At 46.6% G+C, this 17,764-nt stretch overlaps 1 protein-coding gene across 5 annotated transcripts in view; it reads right to left on the reverse strand.

The window, feature by feature from the left end:
- ap2a1 (adaptor related protein complex 2 subunit alpha 1) overlaps positions 1-17,764 on the reverse strand; it is an 87,538-nt gene that overhangs the window by 47,874 nt on the left and 21,900 nt on the right. For all 5 annotated transcript variants that reach the window (XM_072492388.1, XM_072492386.1, XM_072492387.1 and 2 more), the window contains exons 5-13: positions 16,699-16,828; positions 15,446-15,547; positions 13,711-13,819; positions 12,335-12,485; positions 11,509-11,677; positions 10,867-11,004; positions 9,453-9,635; positions 7,415-7,512; positions 1,409-1,640 (exon numbers count right to left, since the gene is read on the reverse strand). In XM_072492388.1, the coding sequence (XP_072348489.1) occupies positions 1,409-1,640; positions 7,415-7,512; positions 9,453-9,635; positions 10,867-11,004; positions 11,509-11,677; positions 12,335-12,485; positions 13,711-13,819; positions 15,446-15,547; positions 16,699-16,828 (1,312 nt within the window). The remainder of the gene's footprint in view (positions 1-1,408; positions 1,641-7,414; positions 7,513-9,452; positions 9,636-10,866; positions 11,005-11,508; positions 11,678-12,334; positions 12,486-13,710; positions 13,820-15,445; positions 15,548-16,698; positions 16,829-17,764) is intronic.

Genomic DNA, 17,764 nt, shown 5'->3' on the forward strand with positions numbered 1-17,764 from the left:
CAGAGTTGTGAATCTTTCAACCTTCTCTACCTCAGGGGAGTGTTGATGCTCAGTTGCTGAGTACATGGTTAAACTTTTGGGCCACCAAAGGAATCAAGGGATATACGGCCGGGGTTGGTTAAAGGTCTTTGATGTAGAAGATCACCTATGTTTTCCTGAATGCCGGAAATATGAGATGCCATATTGCCTACTCTGCTCCGATTCTTACGTGCTCATGACTGCACGTATGAGGCTAGAGTGCTGGCAGACTGTTTTACTATGGAAGGCACCACAGGTGACCCTGATCAGAGGTCATTGTAAAGCAATCAGAAGGGGAAACCTTGATTGAACTCCTCAAAGAAGCTCGAGCCTTTACTCCAGCCCTGGTGCTAACTCTTCATGATGTGGAGATGCCGGCGTTGGACTGGGGTGAGCACAGTACGAAGTCTTACAACACCAGGTTAAAGTCCAACAGGTTTGTTTCGATGTCACTAGCTTCCAGAAACACATATATAGACAAATTCAAAGATGCCAAACAATGCTTGGAATGCGAGCATTCCAAGCATTGTTTGGCATCTTTGAATCTGTCTATATATGTGTTTCTGGAACAGACCTCTTCATTCACCTGAGGAAGGAGCAGCGCTCCGAAAGCTAGTGACATCGAAACAAACCTGTTGGACTTTAACCTGGTGTTGTAAGACTTCGTACTAACTCTTCATAGATTAGGAATCAAACTCGAGACGGTCTAGTTTTTAAAACAATTTCCAATGAAGGGGCAATTTAGCGTGGCCAACCCACCCACCCTGCACATCTTTGGGTTGTGGGGGCGAGACCCACGCAGACATGGAGAGAATGTACAAACTCCACACGGACAGTGACCCGGGGTCGGGATTGAACCTGGGACCTCAGTGCCGCCACTGCGCCTCACCGTGCCGCCCTGAGACACTCTAGTTTTAAAGGCACTATACACTTCGGTGTAAAATCTGCTGTAATATTTAAACATCTCATCCAAGAAATTACACCTCAAGAGTGCGACACACGCTTAGTGCAGTAGCACAGTGGTTAGCACAGTTGCTTCATAGCTCCAGGGTCCCAGGTTCGATTCCCGGCTTGTGTCACTGTCTGTGCGGAGTCTGCACATCCTCCCCGTGTCTGCGTGGGTTTCCTCCGGGTGCTCCGGTTTCCTCCCACAGTCCAAAGATGTGCAGGTTAGGTGGATTAACTATGCTGAATTGCCCTTAGTGTCCAACAAAGGTTAGGTGGGGTTACAGGAATAGGGTGGAAATGTGGGCATAGGGTGCCGGTGTGGGCTTGGGTAGGGTGCTCTCTCCGCCCTCCTCCAGGAACGGTTTCCCTGCACCTAACCCTGCAAGCAGCAACATTTCGATGTGGAAGGCTCGAGGATCAGGCTTTTTTTTTAAAAACCTACCAGAACATCGGTGCTGGCAATTGAGCTGAGCTTGAGGTACTCCACCGCCCTCTGCTGGAGCTCCACGTCAGAGTTTCGGAGCTGGCTGTCACTGCGCAGCACGTCCTGGATGGTGGTCTTGGTCTCGGGGAAGAGGTTGACAAACTTAATGTAAGAGGAGAGCAGCAGCGCACGGGTTGGGACGCTGCACAAGTGGAACTTGGAATGCAGCAAGTTGAACTGAACCAAGGGACTGCAAGGACAGGTAGAGAGGTGTGGGGAGAGAAGAGAGGAAAAAAAAAACACAGGTTAGAGATAATCACAAATGAGCAAACAGATCAGAAAAAGATCAGCTGGTGCCCCCAGCCTGCCAAGCATCATGATTCACAACATCCCACCCGTCGGCAGGCAACTTCACAATCCTGGACCTGCACCGCCAAGGAGGATAAAGGCAGTAAGATACCACCAGCTCCAAGTTTCCCTCCACTACTCCAACTTGGACGTACAATGGATGCTCCTTCACCACTGCCGGGTCAAAACCCTGGGATTACCTTCCAAACAGCGCTGCAAGAGTACATTCACCACACAGCTCGCCACCACTTTCCTTGAGCAATTGCATCGGAACAAGAGTAGGCCATTCAGCCCCTTGAGCCTGTCCTGCCATTCAATGAGATCATGGCTGATCTGAGACCTAACTCTACAGACCTGCCTTTGGCCCACATCCCTCAATATCTTTGTTGAACAAAAATCTATCTCAGATTTAAAATGAGCAACTGTTCCAGCTTCAGCTGCTGTGTGTGGGAGAGAGTCTCAAACCTCTACCACCCTTTGGGCAGCACGGTAGCACAAGTGGATAGCACTGTGGCTTCACCGCGCCAGGGTCCCAGGTTCGATTCCCCGCTGGGTCACTGTCTGTGCGGAGTTTCCATGTTCTCCCAGTGTCTGCGTGGGTTTCCTCCGGGTGCTCCGGTTTCCTCCCACAGTCCAAAGACGTGCAGGTTAGGTGGATTGGCCATGAAAATTGCCCTTAGTGACCAAAAAAGGATTGGCGGGGTTATGGGGATAGGGTGGAAGTGAGGGCTTAAATGGGTTGGTGCAGACTCGATGGGCCAAATGGGTCTATATAAAAAAAAAAGAGGGCAGCACGGTAGCACAGTGGGTAGCACAATTGCTTCACAGCTCCAGGGTCCCAGGTTCGATTCCTGGGTCACTGTCTGTGCGGAGTCTGCACGTTGTCCCCATGTGTGCGTGGGTTTCCTCCGGGTGCTCCGGTTTCCTCCCACAGTCCAAAGATGTGCAGGTTCGGTGGATTGGCCATGCTAAAGTGCCCTTAGTGTCCAAAATTGCCCACAGTGTTGGATGAGGTTACTGTGGGGTTACTGGCTAATCGGGATAGGGTGGAGGTGAGGATGCTCTTGGGTAGGGTGCTCTTTCCAAGAGCTGGTGCAGACTCGAAGGGACGAATGGCCTTCTGCCCTGTAAATTCTATGTAATCTATGTAATGAAGAAGTTCTGCCCAACATCTCTCCTGAACTGTCTGGTCCTAATTTTTAGACTGTGCCGCCTAGTTTTAGAATCTCCACCCAGTGGAAATAGTTTATCTTTATCTGCCCAGTCTTTCCCTGTTAATATCTTGAATACTTTGATTAGATCACTCCTTAACCATCTAAATTCTAGAGAAAGCAGGTCCAATTTCAGTCATCTCTCCTCGTAACACAACCCCTGTAGTCCAGGTATCATTTTTGTAAACCTACGTTGCTCTCCTTCCAAGGCCAAAATATCCTTCCTAAGGTGCGGTGCCCAGAACTGCTCCCAGTGACTCCAAGTGGGGTCTAACCAGGGTTTTGTAAAGCTGCAGCGTAACCTCGGTCTTTATATTCTAATCCTCTAAATATTCCATTAGGCTTTTTGATTATTTTCTGCATCTGTTCGTGGCATTTTAAGGACTTATGTAGCTGAACCCCCAAGTCACTTTGGGCATCCACTGTACCTAAACGCTTTCCATTCAGAAAGTACCCTGCTCTATCCTTTTTTGGTCCAAAATGGATAACCTCACACTTGCTTACATTAAATTCCATCTACCACAATTCTGTCCATTCACCAAGTCTGTCAATGTTTCCTTGCAATTTTATGCTTTCATCTAGGCTGTCTACAATGCCACCTAACTTTGCATCATCCGCAAATTTGGATATATGACTTTCTCTGCCAAGTCATTAATCATTAAGGACCCAACACAGATCCCTGTGGGGTAGGCAATAAACGCTGGCTTGCTGGTCACCCCCACCCCCCCGACAATTGGCGTCAAAAATAAAAATGCCCTGAGAGAGGCAAGAGAAAATAGATATAGTGTCGTATTACCCGATAACTACTCTGTACTGTAACACACTGCCAATACAGGACAGGGAGAAGAGAAAATATGAAATTGCGTTTCAGTTTTGTGTTTGACTCTCAATACATCACCAATGGGCTATAGGAAAAATCCCACTTACTACTTTTAATGTTGTGTCAATACACTTCTGGCATAAAATAAAAACAGAAAGATACAGGGAAACAAACTGCAGTTGACTCGGTATCTGTGAAGAGACTGCTGTTTGGTGTATGAACCTCATGAGAATAAAGACAAGGTGCCATAATAGTTGGCGGTTTGCACGTTGACAATATTTTTCAAAGTCAAGGAGTGGGAGATGCCAACCTTCACATGGTCTGCCCTGTTTTCAACTCTCACTTTAATGTTTTTTAAAGTTCTTTCATGGGGTGTGGGTGACACTGACTGGATTTATTGCTCATCCCGAATTGCCCTCGAACTGAATCGCTTGCTAGGCCATTTCAGAGGGGGCAGTTTAAGAGCCAATCCTCATTGCTGTGGGCCTGGAGTCTAATGTAGGCCAGAGATCGTATTTTCCTTCCCTGAAGGACATTAAATCAGCCAGATAGTTTTATAACAAAATCGACAATGGTTTCACGGTCATCATTAGACTTTTAATTATAGATTTCTACTGAATTCAAACTTCACCTCCTGCCACGGTGGGATTCGAGCCTGGGTCCCCAAAGCATTACCGTGGGTCTCAGTGATAATACCACTACGTCTCAGTCTCTCCCAAGAGTATATTTTTCAATTAGTAGTAAGCGATTCTTGATTAATAGGGGGATCAGGGGTTATGGGGAGAAGGCAGGAGAATGGGGATAAGAAGCATATCAGCTATGAATGGTGGAGCAGACCCGATGGGCTGAATGGCCTAAATCTGTTCCAATATCTTATGCTTTTATCGTCTAAGTAGAGATGTGCAACATGGATAATTTTCTCAACTTTAAACATAGCAAGGGCTGTAGGCACATGGGAACATCACTGCCAAGGGCTGCACGACAGCACAATGGTTAGCACTGTTGCCTCGCAGCACCAGAGTCCCGTATTCGATTCCCGGCTTGGGTAACTGTCTGTGCGGAACCCGTACCTGTGTCTGCATGGGTTTACTCCGGGTGCTCCGGTTTCCTCCCACAAGTCTCGAAAGACGTGCTGTTAAGTGAATTGGACATTCTGAATTCTCCCTCTGTGCACCCGAACAGGCACCGGAGTGTGGCGACTAGGGAAGTTTCACAGTAACTTCATTGCAGTGTTCTTTTAAAAAAAAAAAAATTTAGCGTACCCAATTCATTTTTTCCAATTAAGGGGCAATTTAGCGTGGCTAATTAACCTACCCTGCACACCTTTTGGGTCGTGGGGGTGAAACCCACGCAAACACGGGGAGAATGTGCAAACTCCACACGTACAGTGACCCAGAGCCGGGATCGAACCTGGGACCTCGGCGCCGTAAGGCAACAGGGCTAACCCACTGCGCCACCGTGCTGCCCTTCTTCATTGTTCATGTTACACTAATAAAGATTAGTATTACTATTATTAAGTCACATGCCATCCCAACTTGGACATATCGGCCATTATTTCATGGTCACTGGGTCAAAATGCTGTCCACAGCACTGTAGCCGCACCTTCACCATACAGACTGCAGGTGGCAGCTCACTGCCTTTTCATGAGAAACCAGGGTAAGGCAATAAATGCCAGCCTTGCCAGCGATATCCCAGAATACATATTGAAAAACACACAGACGAACAAGGAGTGGGGGCTGGGTGGGTGCTGGTGATATTGTCAGGTACTGAGCGAAAGGAAAGAGAGTGCAAATCACCCTAAGAGTTACACTGATGGAAGCTAAGGGGCACCTTTCCAAAGTTGGGGGAAAAGTAGAGCCAATTTTACTCTGCATTAGAGCGGCGTTACACCAGAGCGTTCGATGCTGGCATGAAATGAGAGCAAATAATTTGTTGTCATCGGGAGGAGTCAGCATGGTTTTATGAAAGGAAAATCACGTTAAACCAATATAGTAAGGGTTCTTTGTAGGAGTAACATGTCCTGTAGATAAAGGGGGACCTGTAGATGTACTGTACTTGGATTTCCAGAAGACATTTGATATGGTGCCACATCAAAGGTTATTGCGGAAAAGAAAAGCTAAACTGGAGAGGATAACATAACAGCACGGATAGAAGAGTGTGGCTGGTTGACAGAAATCAGAGTATGTGCAAATGATTTTCTGATGGGCTGGATGAGTCCCACAGGGGTCTGTGTTGGGCCTCAACTTTTTACTATTTATGTCAATGACTTGGATGAGGGGAGGGAAGGCATGGTAGCTAAATTTGCAGACGACACAAAGATAGGTAGGAAAGTATGTTGTGAAGAAGACACAAGGAGCAGATGGATAGAGATCGGTTGAGTGGGTGGGCGAAAATCTGTCAGATGGGAGTATAACGTGGAGAGGTGTGAAGTTGTTCACCTTGACAGGAATAATAAAAAAAAAAAAGAGTATTACTTAAATGGAGAATGGCTGCCGAATTCAGAGATGCAGAGGGATCTGGGTGTTCTACTGTATGAGTCACAAACAGATAGTACACATGTACAGCACGTAATCAAGGCGGCGAATGGATTGTTATCCTTTATTACAAAAAGATTTGAACACAAAGATGTAATGCTTTAGTTATGCAGGGCATGACGAGACCACATCTCGATTATCGGGTGCAGTTTTGGTCTCCTTATTTAAGGGTGCAAATGCGATTCAGAGGACATTTACTTGATTGATAACCTGGAATGAACATTTTGTCTTCTGAGGAAAGGGAACAACCTGGATTTGTCTCCACTGGAGTTTAGAAGACTATGGGGTGACTTGATTGATAAGCTGGATGTGGAAAGGATGTTCCTTTTTTGGGTGAGTTCAGAACCAAGGGGGGCACAATTTTAAAATTAGGGCAGAGATGAGGAGAAACAGTTTCTTGGAGGGTTGTATGACTTTAGAACTCTGCTTCAGATGAGGGGGGCATTGAATATTTTTTCCAATTAAGGGGCAATTTAACCTGGCCAATTCACCTAACATGCACTTCTTTCGGTTGAGGGGGTGAAACCCACGCAGACACGGGGAGAATGTGCAAACTCCACACGGACAGTGACCCAGGGCTGGAATTCAAACCCGGGTCCTCAGCGCCGTAGTCCCAGTGCCAACCACTGCGTCACGTGCCGCCCGGCACTGAATATTTTAAAGGCAGAGGTTCATTGATTACAAAAATCAACGGTTAACGGAGCAGATGGGAATGTGGAACTCCAAAACACAAACAGGCCAGCTATTATCTAATTGAATGGTGGAGCAGGCTAGACGGGCTGAGTGGCCTACTTATGCTCCTATTTCGTATGTTCATAAAAGAAACAAAATAATTCACACAACAACCCAGGTTGGGTTGCCTGGAGGCAACAAACGAGCTTCTGACACAGTCCTCCATTACTTAACTTCTGGCGCTCCCCCATCGATTTACGCTGAAAAACAGACTTTCCCCAACATGCGGATGGTGCCAAGGAGGAGCAGCGTGTCATTTCACACACCTATAGAGCCATCTGCCAGGGCCTCAGTAAAAATGAGCACTTTCCCACAGGAGGCTGGGTAAAGTACCAGGCTGAACGTTTATGGGCCATCTCTTTTACCTGCTCCAGCTCACCTGGATCGTGGATCACCTGCAATGAGATTCCCAAATTCTCCCAAGATGTATCCGCCCACCTTCACCATGTTCTCGTGACAGGCTGGGGCCTGGAGTGCCTGGAGACCAAATCAAAAGTAGCAACATTAGACAAACATTTGATTGCAGGAATGGGGGGGGGGGGGGGCACTTTTGTCCCACCTGCACTAATATGTGCTGCTTTTAAACCCTCTTGTGAAGTAATTATTCAGTATCTTTCCAAATACGGCAATTAACACTGTGGCAAAGTTTTCCACATTCTGCTAACTGGTTTCTTTTAATTACCATTATACACACCGGGATTATCTGAAGACTGTGGCCTTGTGTCTCCGATTTATCTACCAATGGAAACAATATGTCTCGCCTTTTTATCACTTTGAAATAGTTAATGACATCAGTGTGTGAAACAAATCTCAAGAATGACAAACTGGTTCCTCGTCAGGACATAATCCAGATTAGACAGGGAGAGTCGTCCTTTGGACACCGGCTGGTTTATATCTTCAAAACTCCTTTAAGAATAAAAACTCCTGTAACACAGCCCAGTCAGTGCGTACAAATGCCTTACTCAATATGAAACATGACTGTTGGGTAGTTAGTCCAATACTGTAACTACTACGCTACCATACCCATCTTCTAGAACCAGGGCAACCTAGATATTTTGATCCTTGTGTCACCCAAAAGTTTCAATATCACAAATGTTCCGTCAACAGTTACAAACAGCAAGAAAAATGTACAGGGCATTGGTGAGGCCACACCCGGAGTATTGTGTGCAATTTTGGTGTCCTTATCTGAGGAAGGATGTTCTTGCTACGGAGGGAGTGCAGAGAAGGTTCACCAGGCCGGGGTGGCGGGAATGTCACATGAGGAGAGACTAAATCGGTTAGGAGCTTATTCATTGGAATTCAGAAGAGTGAGAGGGGATCTCATAGAAACTTACAAATTTCTAACAGGATGAAACAGGGTAGATTCAGAATTAATGTTCCCGATGGTGGGGCAGTACAGAACTAGAGGGTCATCGTTTGAGGATAAGGGGTGGTGAGGAGACATTTCTTCACTCAGAGAACGGTGAATCTGTAGAATTCACTGCCACAGAAAGTAGTTGAGGCCAAAATGTTGTGTAATTTTAAGAAGGAGATATAGCTCTTGGGACTGAAGGGTTCGAAGGATACGGGGTGGGGGGGGGGGAAGAGAAGAGGTGGGATCAGGGTATTGAACTTTGATGACCAGCCATGATCCTAATGAATGGCGGAGCAGGCTCGAAGGGACACCTCCTATTTTCTATGTTAACTCGTCTTCAATAAACAAGCAACATTTTCCAAGTCATGGCATCAGAGGTGGATGTAAGATTCTAACAGGATGAGGACATAATCCAATGCTTAGAGATATGTTTCCGAAAATAATACAAAATACAAGAAGGCATATTTAATAGAGTGGAGTAACATTGTTAAAGACTGCCACCAAAAACAAAACAGCAGAGGTAACAGGGAGCATGCAGCAAGCCAGGAGTTGGAGGAGCAGAGAGCAAGGTGGGACAGTGGAGAAGGTTAGAGTAGTGAGATCACTGGAGATCAAACAGGGATCGGAAGGTGAGGTGCAGGATTTTGATGTACCAAGGGAGTGTTGGCAAGGATTCGGATGAGTCGGGGCTCTGGAGGAAGATTGGAGGCAAGAGTGATGATGTCCTAGATGATGGGAGGAGCTGGAGAGGTTCGCGGGGAATGGCCTGTGGGGGAAGAGGGAGTGGATGACTCACGGTAACAAAGGCATGAATGAAGGGAACAGGGGTGAGGGAAGAGCACAGAAGTAGGAGGTGGTGATGGAGGATCAACCATGATCATACTGAACGGCAGAGCAGGCTCAAAAAGGGTTAAGTGGCTTACTCCTGCTCCGCGTTTCGTTGTTTCTAAGTGCTGCCAACAGAGGTGAAACAGGAGAGAGAGAAAAGAGACATTTCCGAAGGATCTTAGCAATGGGCAGTTTCAAATGCAGCTCAGTTCACACCTCTAGGTCAGAGATTTACCTCAAACACGGTCTTTGCTGCATACCCTTGCACATCATCACGGTTAATAACGATCTGAATGACTCTGTACCATACTTCCTCACTGACGTAGTCCCCTGCAATACGGATGAGGTTGAGGATTGTGTCCACGTACCATGTGTAATCCACTGCGTACTTCTCTGCTAGAATGGCCACCTTCAGAACCTAACATGGATTTAATAACAAGGGAAAAAAGGATTACTGGAACAGACTTTCAGAAAATGCTGCACTCGTCTCCCTGGTTCGATGAATATTTGGGATAAACAGAAGCCAAGCACAAATGAACAAGGAACAGAGAATGCAAATCGCACCTCCCGCCCCAGGTCGGTGCGTGGGTCAATACCACTCTGGCACAGCCAATGGTCACTTGATCAGCGTCCCTGCCACTTAAAAGTGCACAGCCTTCAACCCCCGTGGTGCCTGTATGTACCGGGAGACTGCAGCAAATCGCATGCTTTCCCATCAGTCTTCCAGTTTCTTTCCTCCTTACATGCCAGCTGGCCCGGTGGGCAGGCGCCTCCAGTTAAACAAGCCCAAATACGAGAATTCCTGGACACCGTGCACAGCCTGGCCACGCTGCACAGTAGCGAACAAACAGATGAGACTCATTCCTCAGAATACACTTGCAGCTTGGCATTAAACAAAAAGGAGGGAAGCAAGTCAGACGTTCCTGAGGAAACGTCGAGCCACTTAAAACACAACAAGTTATTTTCCGCAATTGGAAGCTCAGTATTGAGCTCAAGGGAGGAGATAAAGGAGGGATTCCAAGGGGTTGGGGTTGTGGCCGCTCCGTGTAAAGATGGAGCAACACCTTTTTACAGTTGTCAACCCACAACTTGCATTGATAATAATAATCTTTTAATCTTTATTGTCACAAGTAGGCAATGAAGTTACTGTGAAAAGCCCCTAGTCGCCACATTCCGACGCCTGTTCGGGTACACCAAGGGGGAATTTAGAATGTCCAATTCACCTAACAAACATGCCTTTCGGGACATGTGGGAGGAAACCGGAGCACCCGGAGGAAACCCACGCAGACACGGGGAGAACGTGCAGACTCCGCACAGACAGTAACCCAAGCCGGGAATCAAACGAAGCACTGGAGCACCTGTAACGTAGTAAAGGATCCACAAAAGGTGCTTCAGAGGAGCGTTACCAGACAAATTTGGTAATCAAAGAAGGGGAGATCAGGTCAGTTGACCTAAAACTCATTCAATGTTAAGTTGATGAAGTTTGTTTCTCCCTTTGCTCCTGTGCCCTATTTTGATAGGTTGTGGGGAGAATTACTAAATACACTTGCAACCTAGGAGGAGGAGGATTAATTTAATTTATTGTTGAGTTCTTTTGCTTGCATGCACATTTGTTTTAGATTAGAAAACCGAATGAAAGGAAAACTCACAATCTCTTCACGAATGGAATAATCAGCTGTTTCCAAGTAGCTTAACATCTCGGCCACTATCTGTGGTGCGTTGGTTCGGTCGCACATGGCATACAGGAGGTCAGCAGCTCGTTGGCGAACACTCACATCCCTCTCCGTCTATTCAAGAAAGGATACACACACACACACACAGGATAAGCAACCAAATGCACTGCATTGTCAAACCTACCAGAGGATCAACCGACCTGAGAAAGTGAAGCTCTGAATAAGATCGCTGAACGAGAAGGCGGCAAAAAGGCAACAAATGACTATTCCACCGTCCAGCGCTGAAGCAAAAGAGCATTCATTCACATCTGTGCAGTGTGAGCATTGACATCAAGTGGAAAAGAGATTACAAATCCCTTCTTTCATTAGTGTTATGGCTCCATGAGGGCCGTGAATTCTCCCAATGCCATGTCCTAGAGTACGCTTCTTCATTTTTGCAGAAGCTTGGGGGGGGGGGGGGGGGGGCTTGACTGCTATTCAACCATGCGAGGCCCGGCAGCCGCATTTCACCCCACTCACGGGCGCATTGGGCGAAAGATCGCCAAATGGTGGCGACATGCAGATACCATGACTGGCTGCTCTCTCTCTTAATCCAGAAGCAAAAAGTCAACCGTTTACCTTCAGTGCATTGATGACTGTTTCGATGTGGGTTTTGACAGCCTCGTGCGAGAATTCCGATCCCGCCAGCAGACACATGCTTTCCAGAGCCAGGTATCGCAGGTTAGTCTCACGGTGCTGCAGGAACTGGCCCAGTTGGTTGCATGCACGCACCAACAGATTTGGCTCGCTGCCGGAACGTTAAACAGGCGTGGATATTTTTAAGAAAAAGAAGAAAATATGTTTTAGTGTTTGTGTGCGCGCATGCACAATATTTATATTTTAATGACAAGCCTTCCTTTCCAGTCCCCACTGTGACAAACTAGCTCAGCACCCACGGCAATGAAGCTGGCTCCTGACAAGTCAACTTGTCAGTGAATCAGAAAGTGCCAGTGCCGTACTCAGGGCAATAGACAAGACATTTGCAGGTCTCGTGACAACGGGGGTGAAAAGAATGGGCAAGAAATCTATTTTTGGCCCTCTGGCAGTTACGAGGCTGCACACGAGTAATTCTACTCCCCATGCTCACTTCTGCACAGCTACTCCCACTTTGACACCCCTCAAATCAAGAGGTGCAGGGAAGACTTCAAACCATCTGCAAAATGGTGTCTCTGGAGGTCAGACGTCACTCCCCTGCCCACCCATCTCCTGAACTTCCCCAACTCTTTCTGAGGTTAGTTGCAAGGGTGCCCCAACGAGCTCTGTACAAGCCCAGAAAGCGCAGGCATTGGGGGGGGTGGGGGGGGGGGCTATTTGACGGGTGTGCAAAGCCAAACCTACTAAGCCAGTGCACAAGCTGCATTATTTGCATTGCACTTAAGTCACATGTGGGTGTCATGTCACATACCTGTCATAATGTATAATAAGGCTGATTGCTTCAAAAAGGATTGCATTCTTAGCGTTGGAGTGTTGTACCTTCTTGGATTTAGGTGGCTCCTGAGCCTTATTCAGGATAGTCTCCATACATTCAATCAGGCGACCCTTCACAGCAGTGTCCTCTGCATGGGATGAAACAGAATGAGTGGCCCTCATGAGCCCAGTGTGTCTACACCAATTCGAGTATCCTTCCTGACTGGTTGAGATCAGCTAATAGGAGCCAAGTAATTAAACAGGTCTCTTCTGATCTCAGCTTGGCTCTGCATGCATTAGAATCTAGATATCATTGCGTCTGGGCAGAGGGATCTGGGAGTCTTTGTTCATGAATCGCAGAAAGTCGGTATGCAGGTACAGCATGTAATTAAAAAGGCAAATGGAATGTTAGCTTTTATTGCAAAAGGACTGGAGTATAAAAGGAGAGATTGTATAGGTTGTTGGCAAGATCCTATCTGGAGTACTGTGTCCAGTTTTGGTCTCGTAATTTGAGGAAGGATGTGGTGGCACCGGAGGATGTTCAGAGGAGGTTCACCAGATTGATTCCGGGGATGAAAGGGTTGACTTGGAGGAGAGATTAAACAGTTTGGGTTTATACTCGCTGGAGTTTAGAAGGTTGAGAGGGGATCTGATCGAGGTGTATAAAATACTAAAAGGGATTGATAAAGTAAACAAAGACCAAATGTTCCTCCTTGTGGGGCAATCGGGAACGAGAGGTCACAGATATAGGTTGAGAGGCGGTCGATTTAGAACTGAAATGAGGAGGAACTACGTCTCGCAGAGGGTGGTGAATTTGTGGGACTCGTTGCCCCCACAGTGCGGTGGAATCGGAGTCATTAAATGGGTTAAAGGGATATGGGGAACAGACAGGGAGGTGGATTTGAGACCAGGAAGAGATCAGCCATGATCCGGTTGAATGACAGAGCAGGCTCGAGGGGCTGAATTGGCGACTTCTACTCCTAATTTCTATATTCCTACCATTCACATTGACCTATGTATATTCATTATAAATCTTGCATAGCGTGTGCCCCCGGTCTACACACCTTCGGTTTAAGGTTTTCAGTCCTGTTTGTCTTGATATTTGCCATTGCAAATTTCTATGTCAACATTTCCCATTCTATTTTGCTTTGTCAATCGTCACATTGTAATGGTATGCTCTAATCCTTTAAGATAGTTCCATATGGCAGGTTTCTGGAGCCTCTTGCAACTTCACTGACATATGATATTTAACAATTATAGAGCAGTACTAACGAGCAATTCCGTAAGTAATACAGTAGCGGCCAACTGACTATTCAGTCGCAACAATAGGCGGATGCAGTCATAACAATAGGCGGATGCAGTCATAAGCCTTACCAGGTGGAGGATAGCACTGCAGGAGTCGTAGCAGCTTGACAGAAAGCCAGGGGGCTGGAACAAAGTAATACGTGTAATCCTGCAGATCAGTGGAGGCAGACGATACAATCTGCAACAGGCATGAAAGAAGAATCAAACATTTGGTCATACTTCTCAGTGACGTCAGGAGGCTTGCCACGACACACACATTTACCGGCACACATCTAGATTTTGATGAGAATCTTGCCCTCCAAGGAGAGGAAGGTTAGTTCAGGGCAACGGAATACTTTCCATCTTGGGCGTCCACCTGTATCAAGCATGCCCAGATTAGTTACAACACGGAGCAAACACAGGAAATGCTCAGCAAGTCAGGTCGCATCAGCAGAGAGAGTGAGTTAACATTCCAGGTCACTGAATGGTTAATTCTGTCTCCGTCCAAAAATTGCTGTTTGATCTGCTTGGCAACGTTCTTACTCAGCTGTATGGCCAATCAGCAATCTGAAAGCTGTCCCCTTCAAGTTACTGTGCGTGTGCAGCCAGGTAAGAAATTTAGGGCCCCCACAGACTTCGGTTAGGCGCTACAAATATATTTCAGGGGTGCAGTACTGCAGAGTGCTTCCAGCATTTTGTTTTTATTTTAGATATGCAGTATTCACGGCGTTTGGCTTTTCTATCAGTCACAATGCAGGCTTGCTATAAAGCAAGGCCCCTTTTCTTCTGCCCCAACAGCATGTCTCAGATCAAATTTCAGAACAGGACTTCGTATTGTGTGAGTAGAACCGATTTTCCAAGCCAGCAGCAGGCATCCTGCAGCCTCAGGGAGATTGCCAACTACTTAAGAGGTTTGGTGCAATTTTCCACTGATGGCTAATGAACACGATGAATTGGATTACAACTGTCCAAATCTCACATTCACGCAGAATGCAAGTCTCCACGCCTGCCCGGGAAGACCCTCAGAGTTTGGGATGGATTTGAAATCAATGGCCATTGGTGAAAGATCAGTGTCCAAGCCACCACATCATCCGATTTCAAATCGTTAATCACCAAACCCTCATCCAACTGCATTCAACATTCTTTGATTGATCAGATGGCAGAGAGATCGCCATCCATCTTTCCAACAAGTACTCGATGAAAAGGTAAACGTGTAAATGAGTAACTTGCTCTCCAACTGCTACGTTGCTTGTGGAGAGAGGGAGGAACCATCCTCCCACCCGGTATTTTGGTCTTCTGGAACAGCAGAAGCTCCTCCTATGCAAAATGGAACATGCACCCTACCACATCATTGAACAGCATAGCACACTACATCACCCCCAACCCATACTCAAGTTCCTTTCACTGAGATACACGCAAGAAGTCTAGTGCGGGCTATTGATTTTGTGGTGTACGGTGTTGGTTCAGAATGCAGGATTACAGCTGAGCTCAATACCCTCGTCACGGATAGGGATCAGGAGAAAGGGTGCTGGCTGAATTTCCTCACCAGCACTGAAGACAACTACAGCATTTTGACTACGATGCCAGTGAAGAGCTTCTGACCTTTCGGACTCAGTGCTACATTTGGCAGAACTTTTATCTGCCAGGACCTGGAGAGATGAATGGCGGTAAGAGCGCCTCATCTGCCACATTCACTCAGAACAGAAAAACATGTCAACACGCAGAAACGCAGCAAACCTACTGTTTGGCAGCGATCAATCGAGTACGCAAGACTATGGACAAGCTTCGGTGCTAAAATTCCGAGTGTGTGCACGCGCCCACTTACCCGACTAAGTCTGGAAACAGCCAATGAAACACAGGTCTTGAACTCATCAGGGTTCTTCTTGCTCAGGCAAGTGATGAGACTGGTAGCAGCCGTCACAACCCCCTGCAACAAAACAGGAGAAGTGTGAAGCAGGTTTACTGTACACAGATGCTCCAAGATCACATGTATTTTCCTCAAGTTAAACAATCACATGAGCTGCAGATGCAGTGTCACAAATCTGGCTACCCAAAAACCGAACAGATTCATAAGCCGCCATGCATAAATATTAATCCTCATTAAAATAACACCAGTTTTTCGATTAGGTGCTGAATCCGCACGGACTAATAATGATTGGCTTGGTGCGCCAGTCTTTCCCCATGCTCAGAGTGGCCCCTTGATCCTGCTTAACCCAACCTGGACTGCCCCACCCGAAACCCGGCGAGATTTGAAATCCAGCACAGACTTGGTCCCCAGATTGCCGGTTTTGAGACACTGCCCGCAATAGGCTTTGGTGTCGTGCAATAGCCATCTCGTGACAATCACCATCGCACATTGATCATACCACCAGTGGTAGGCCAGTAAACCTTTAGCACTTTGTCCCTGATGTCCCAGACAACAGTTTCCCTCAATTGACATTTTAAAATTAATTGAGCAGTCGAGTTATTGCTGCTTGCGGGATCTTGATGTCGGCAACATGTCCAATATACCTGCTAATAAAACAATGGCTGCACTTCATTGAAATATATGGAGGTGTTTGAAAGGTACTACATGAACGCAGGTTCTTCGGTCTGTCAGCATCCTCTCAATACCTACAAATCGTGCAGCTGAGAGCTTTACCAAGCTCAATTGGACGGTGCTTGGAATATCGTGCTTTGCTGAAATCCGAGTGACAATCCAATTAATTTCTTACAAAAAGGCCACTTTCTACATGCGATTGCAAGCACTGGCAAATATGCGTTATGGCCCTCACAACCTCATCCAATCTGAGCATTAGCCAATTCCAAGAATTCATGCTTTCGGAAGTAATGACCCCAGGGGGGGGAAGAGAGAGGACAGAGGGAGAGAGAGAGAGAGAGAGAAAAGAAGAAGAGATCCTCATTTGATTTGATTTCACCCCTCCATTGCCAAGACTATTGAAACCAATTGTAGTTGGTGACTGAAAACGATCGAGCCTGAATTTTGGGCCTCTCTTCAGAATAGATCTGTTCTACACTGGGATTTATCAAAATGACCCAAGTTTTTTTAAAAAGCGAACGGGTAATATATTTATTTACCAGGTGTTGATCATTTAGTAGATGGACCACTCGAGATGTCCACTCTCCCATGGGTACCAGGTCTGGGGAAGTCTTGTAGAGGCGCAGCAGACATAAGGCAGCACTCTGTTTCACACTGTCCATAGTATCACTGTCAACACAACACCAGCAAGAAGTTCAAATCAAGAAAGGAATCTGGGTTTGAAACCACTCAATACACAGAGGGAGAAAGGAGGTAAAGGTTTCAAATTTCAATTTTAAAATGGGTTCATCAGGTTGAAGTATTTAGATGTTGAACATGGAATACTTTTCATTTGGGAAGGCAAGGTCAGCATCAAGCACATTTGAGTCAAAGTTCCCTCTACACTCCCAGAGCAGGTACAACATGGGTTAGATACAGTAGCCCATCACCCTCATATTGTATCCCCAACATCAGAAGAACAGTACTACACAAGAGTGTGGCATTTTTTTCATTTCTCATACAAACCACCTCCTCGAGCAAGAAGGACAATTATTGTACAATTCAGGTAAACAGTGCCCAGAATTTTTCTGAAGCAGTCTATGTCCAAATGCAGCAAGACCCGGACAATATCCAGGCTTGAGCTGACAAGTGGCAAGTTACAAAGTGCTAGGCAATGACCACCTTCGATAACAGAGAATTTGGCCATCGCCCATGACATTCAACAGTATTACCATCGCTGGATCCCCTACTATCAACATCCTGGGTGTTATCATTGAACAGAAACTGAACTGGGCCGGCCATATGCTCTGGCTACAGGAGCCAGTCGGAGGCTGGGAATTCTACAGCAATTAATTCACTTCCTGACTCCCCAAAGTCTGACCACAACCTACAAGGCCCAAGTCAGGAGTGTGATGGAATACTCTCCACTTGCCTGAGCAAGTGCAGCTCCAATAACACTCAAGAAGCTCAACACCATCCAGGACAAAGCAGCTCCGCTTGATTGGTGGCAACCCATCCACAAACATTCATTCCCTCCACCAAAGACGCGCAGTGGCAGCTAAGTGTACCATCTACAAGATACACCGCAGGAACCCACACAAGGCTCCTTTGACAACATCTGACAAA

The sequence above is a fragment of the Scyliorhinus torazame genome, chromosome 29 (assembly GCF_047496885.1).
Source record: "Scyliorhinus torazame isolate Kashiwa2021f chromosome 29, sScyTor2.1, whole genome shotgun sequence".
Taxonomy (NCBI): domain Eukaryota; kingdom Metazoa; phylum Chordata; class Chondrichthyes; order Carcharhiniformes; family Scyliorhinidae; genus Scyliorhinus; species Scyliorhinus torazame.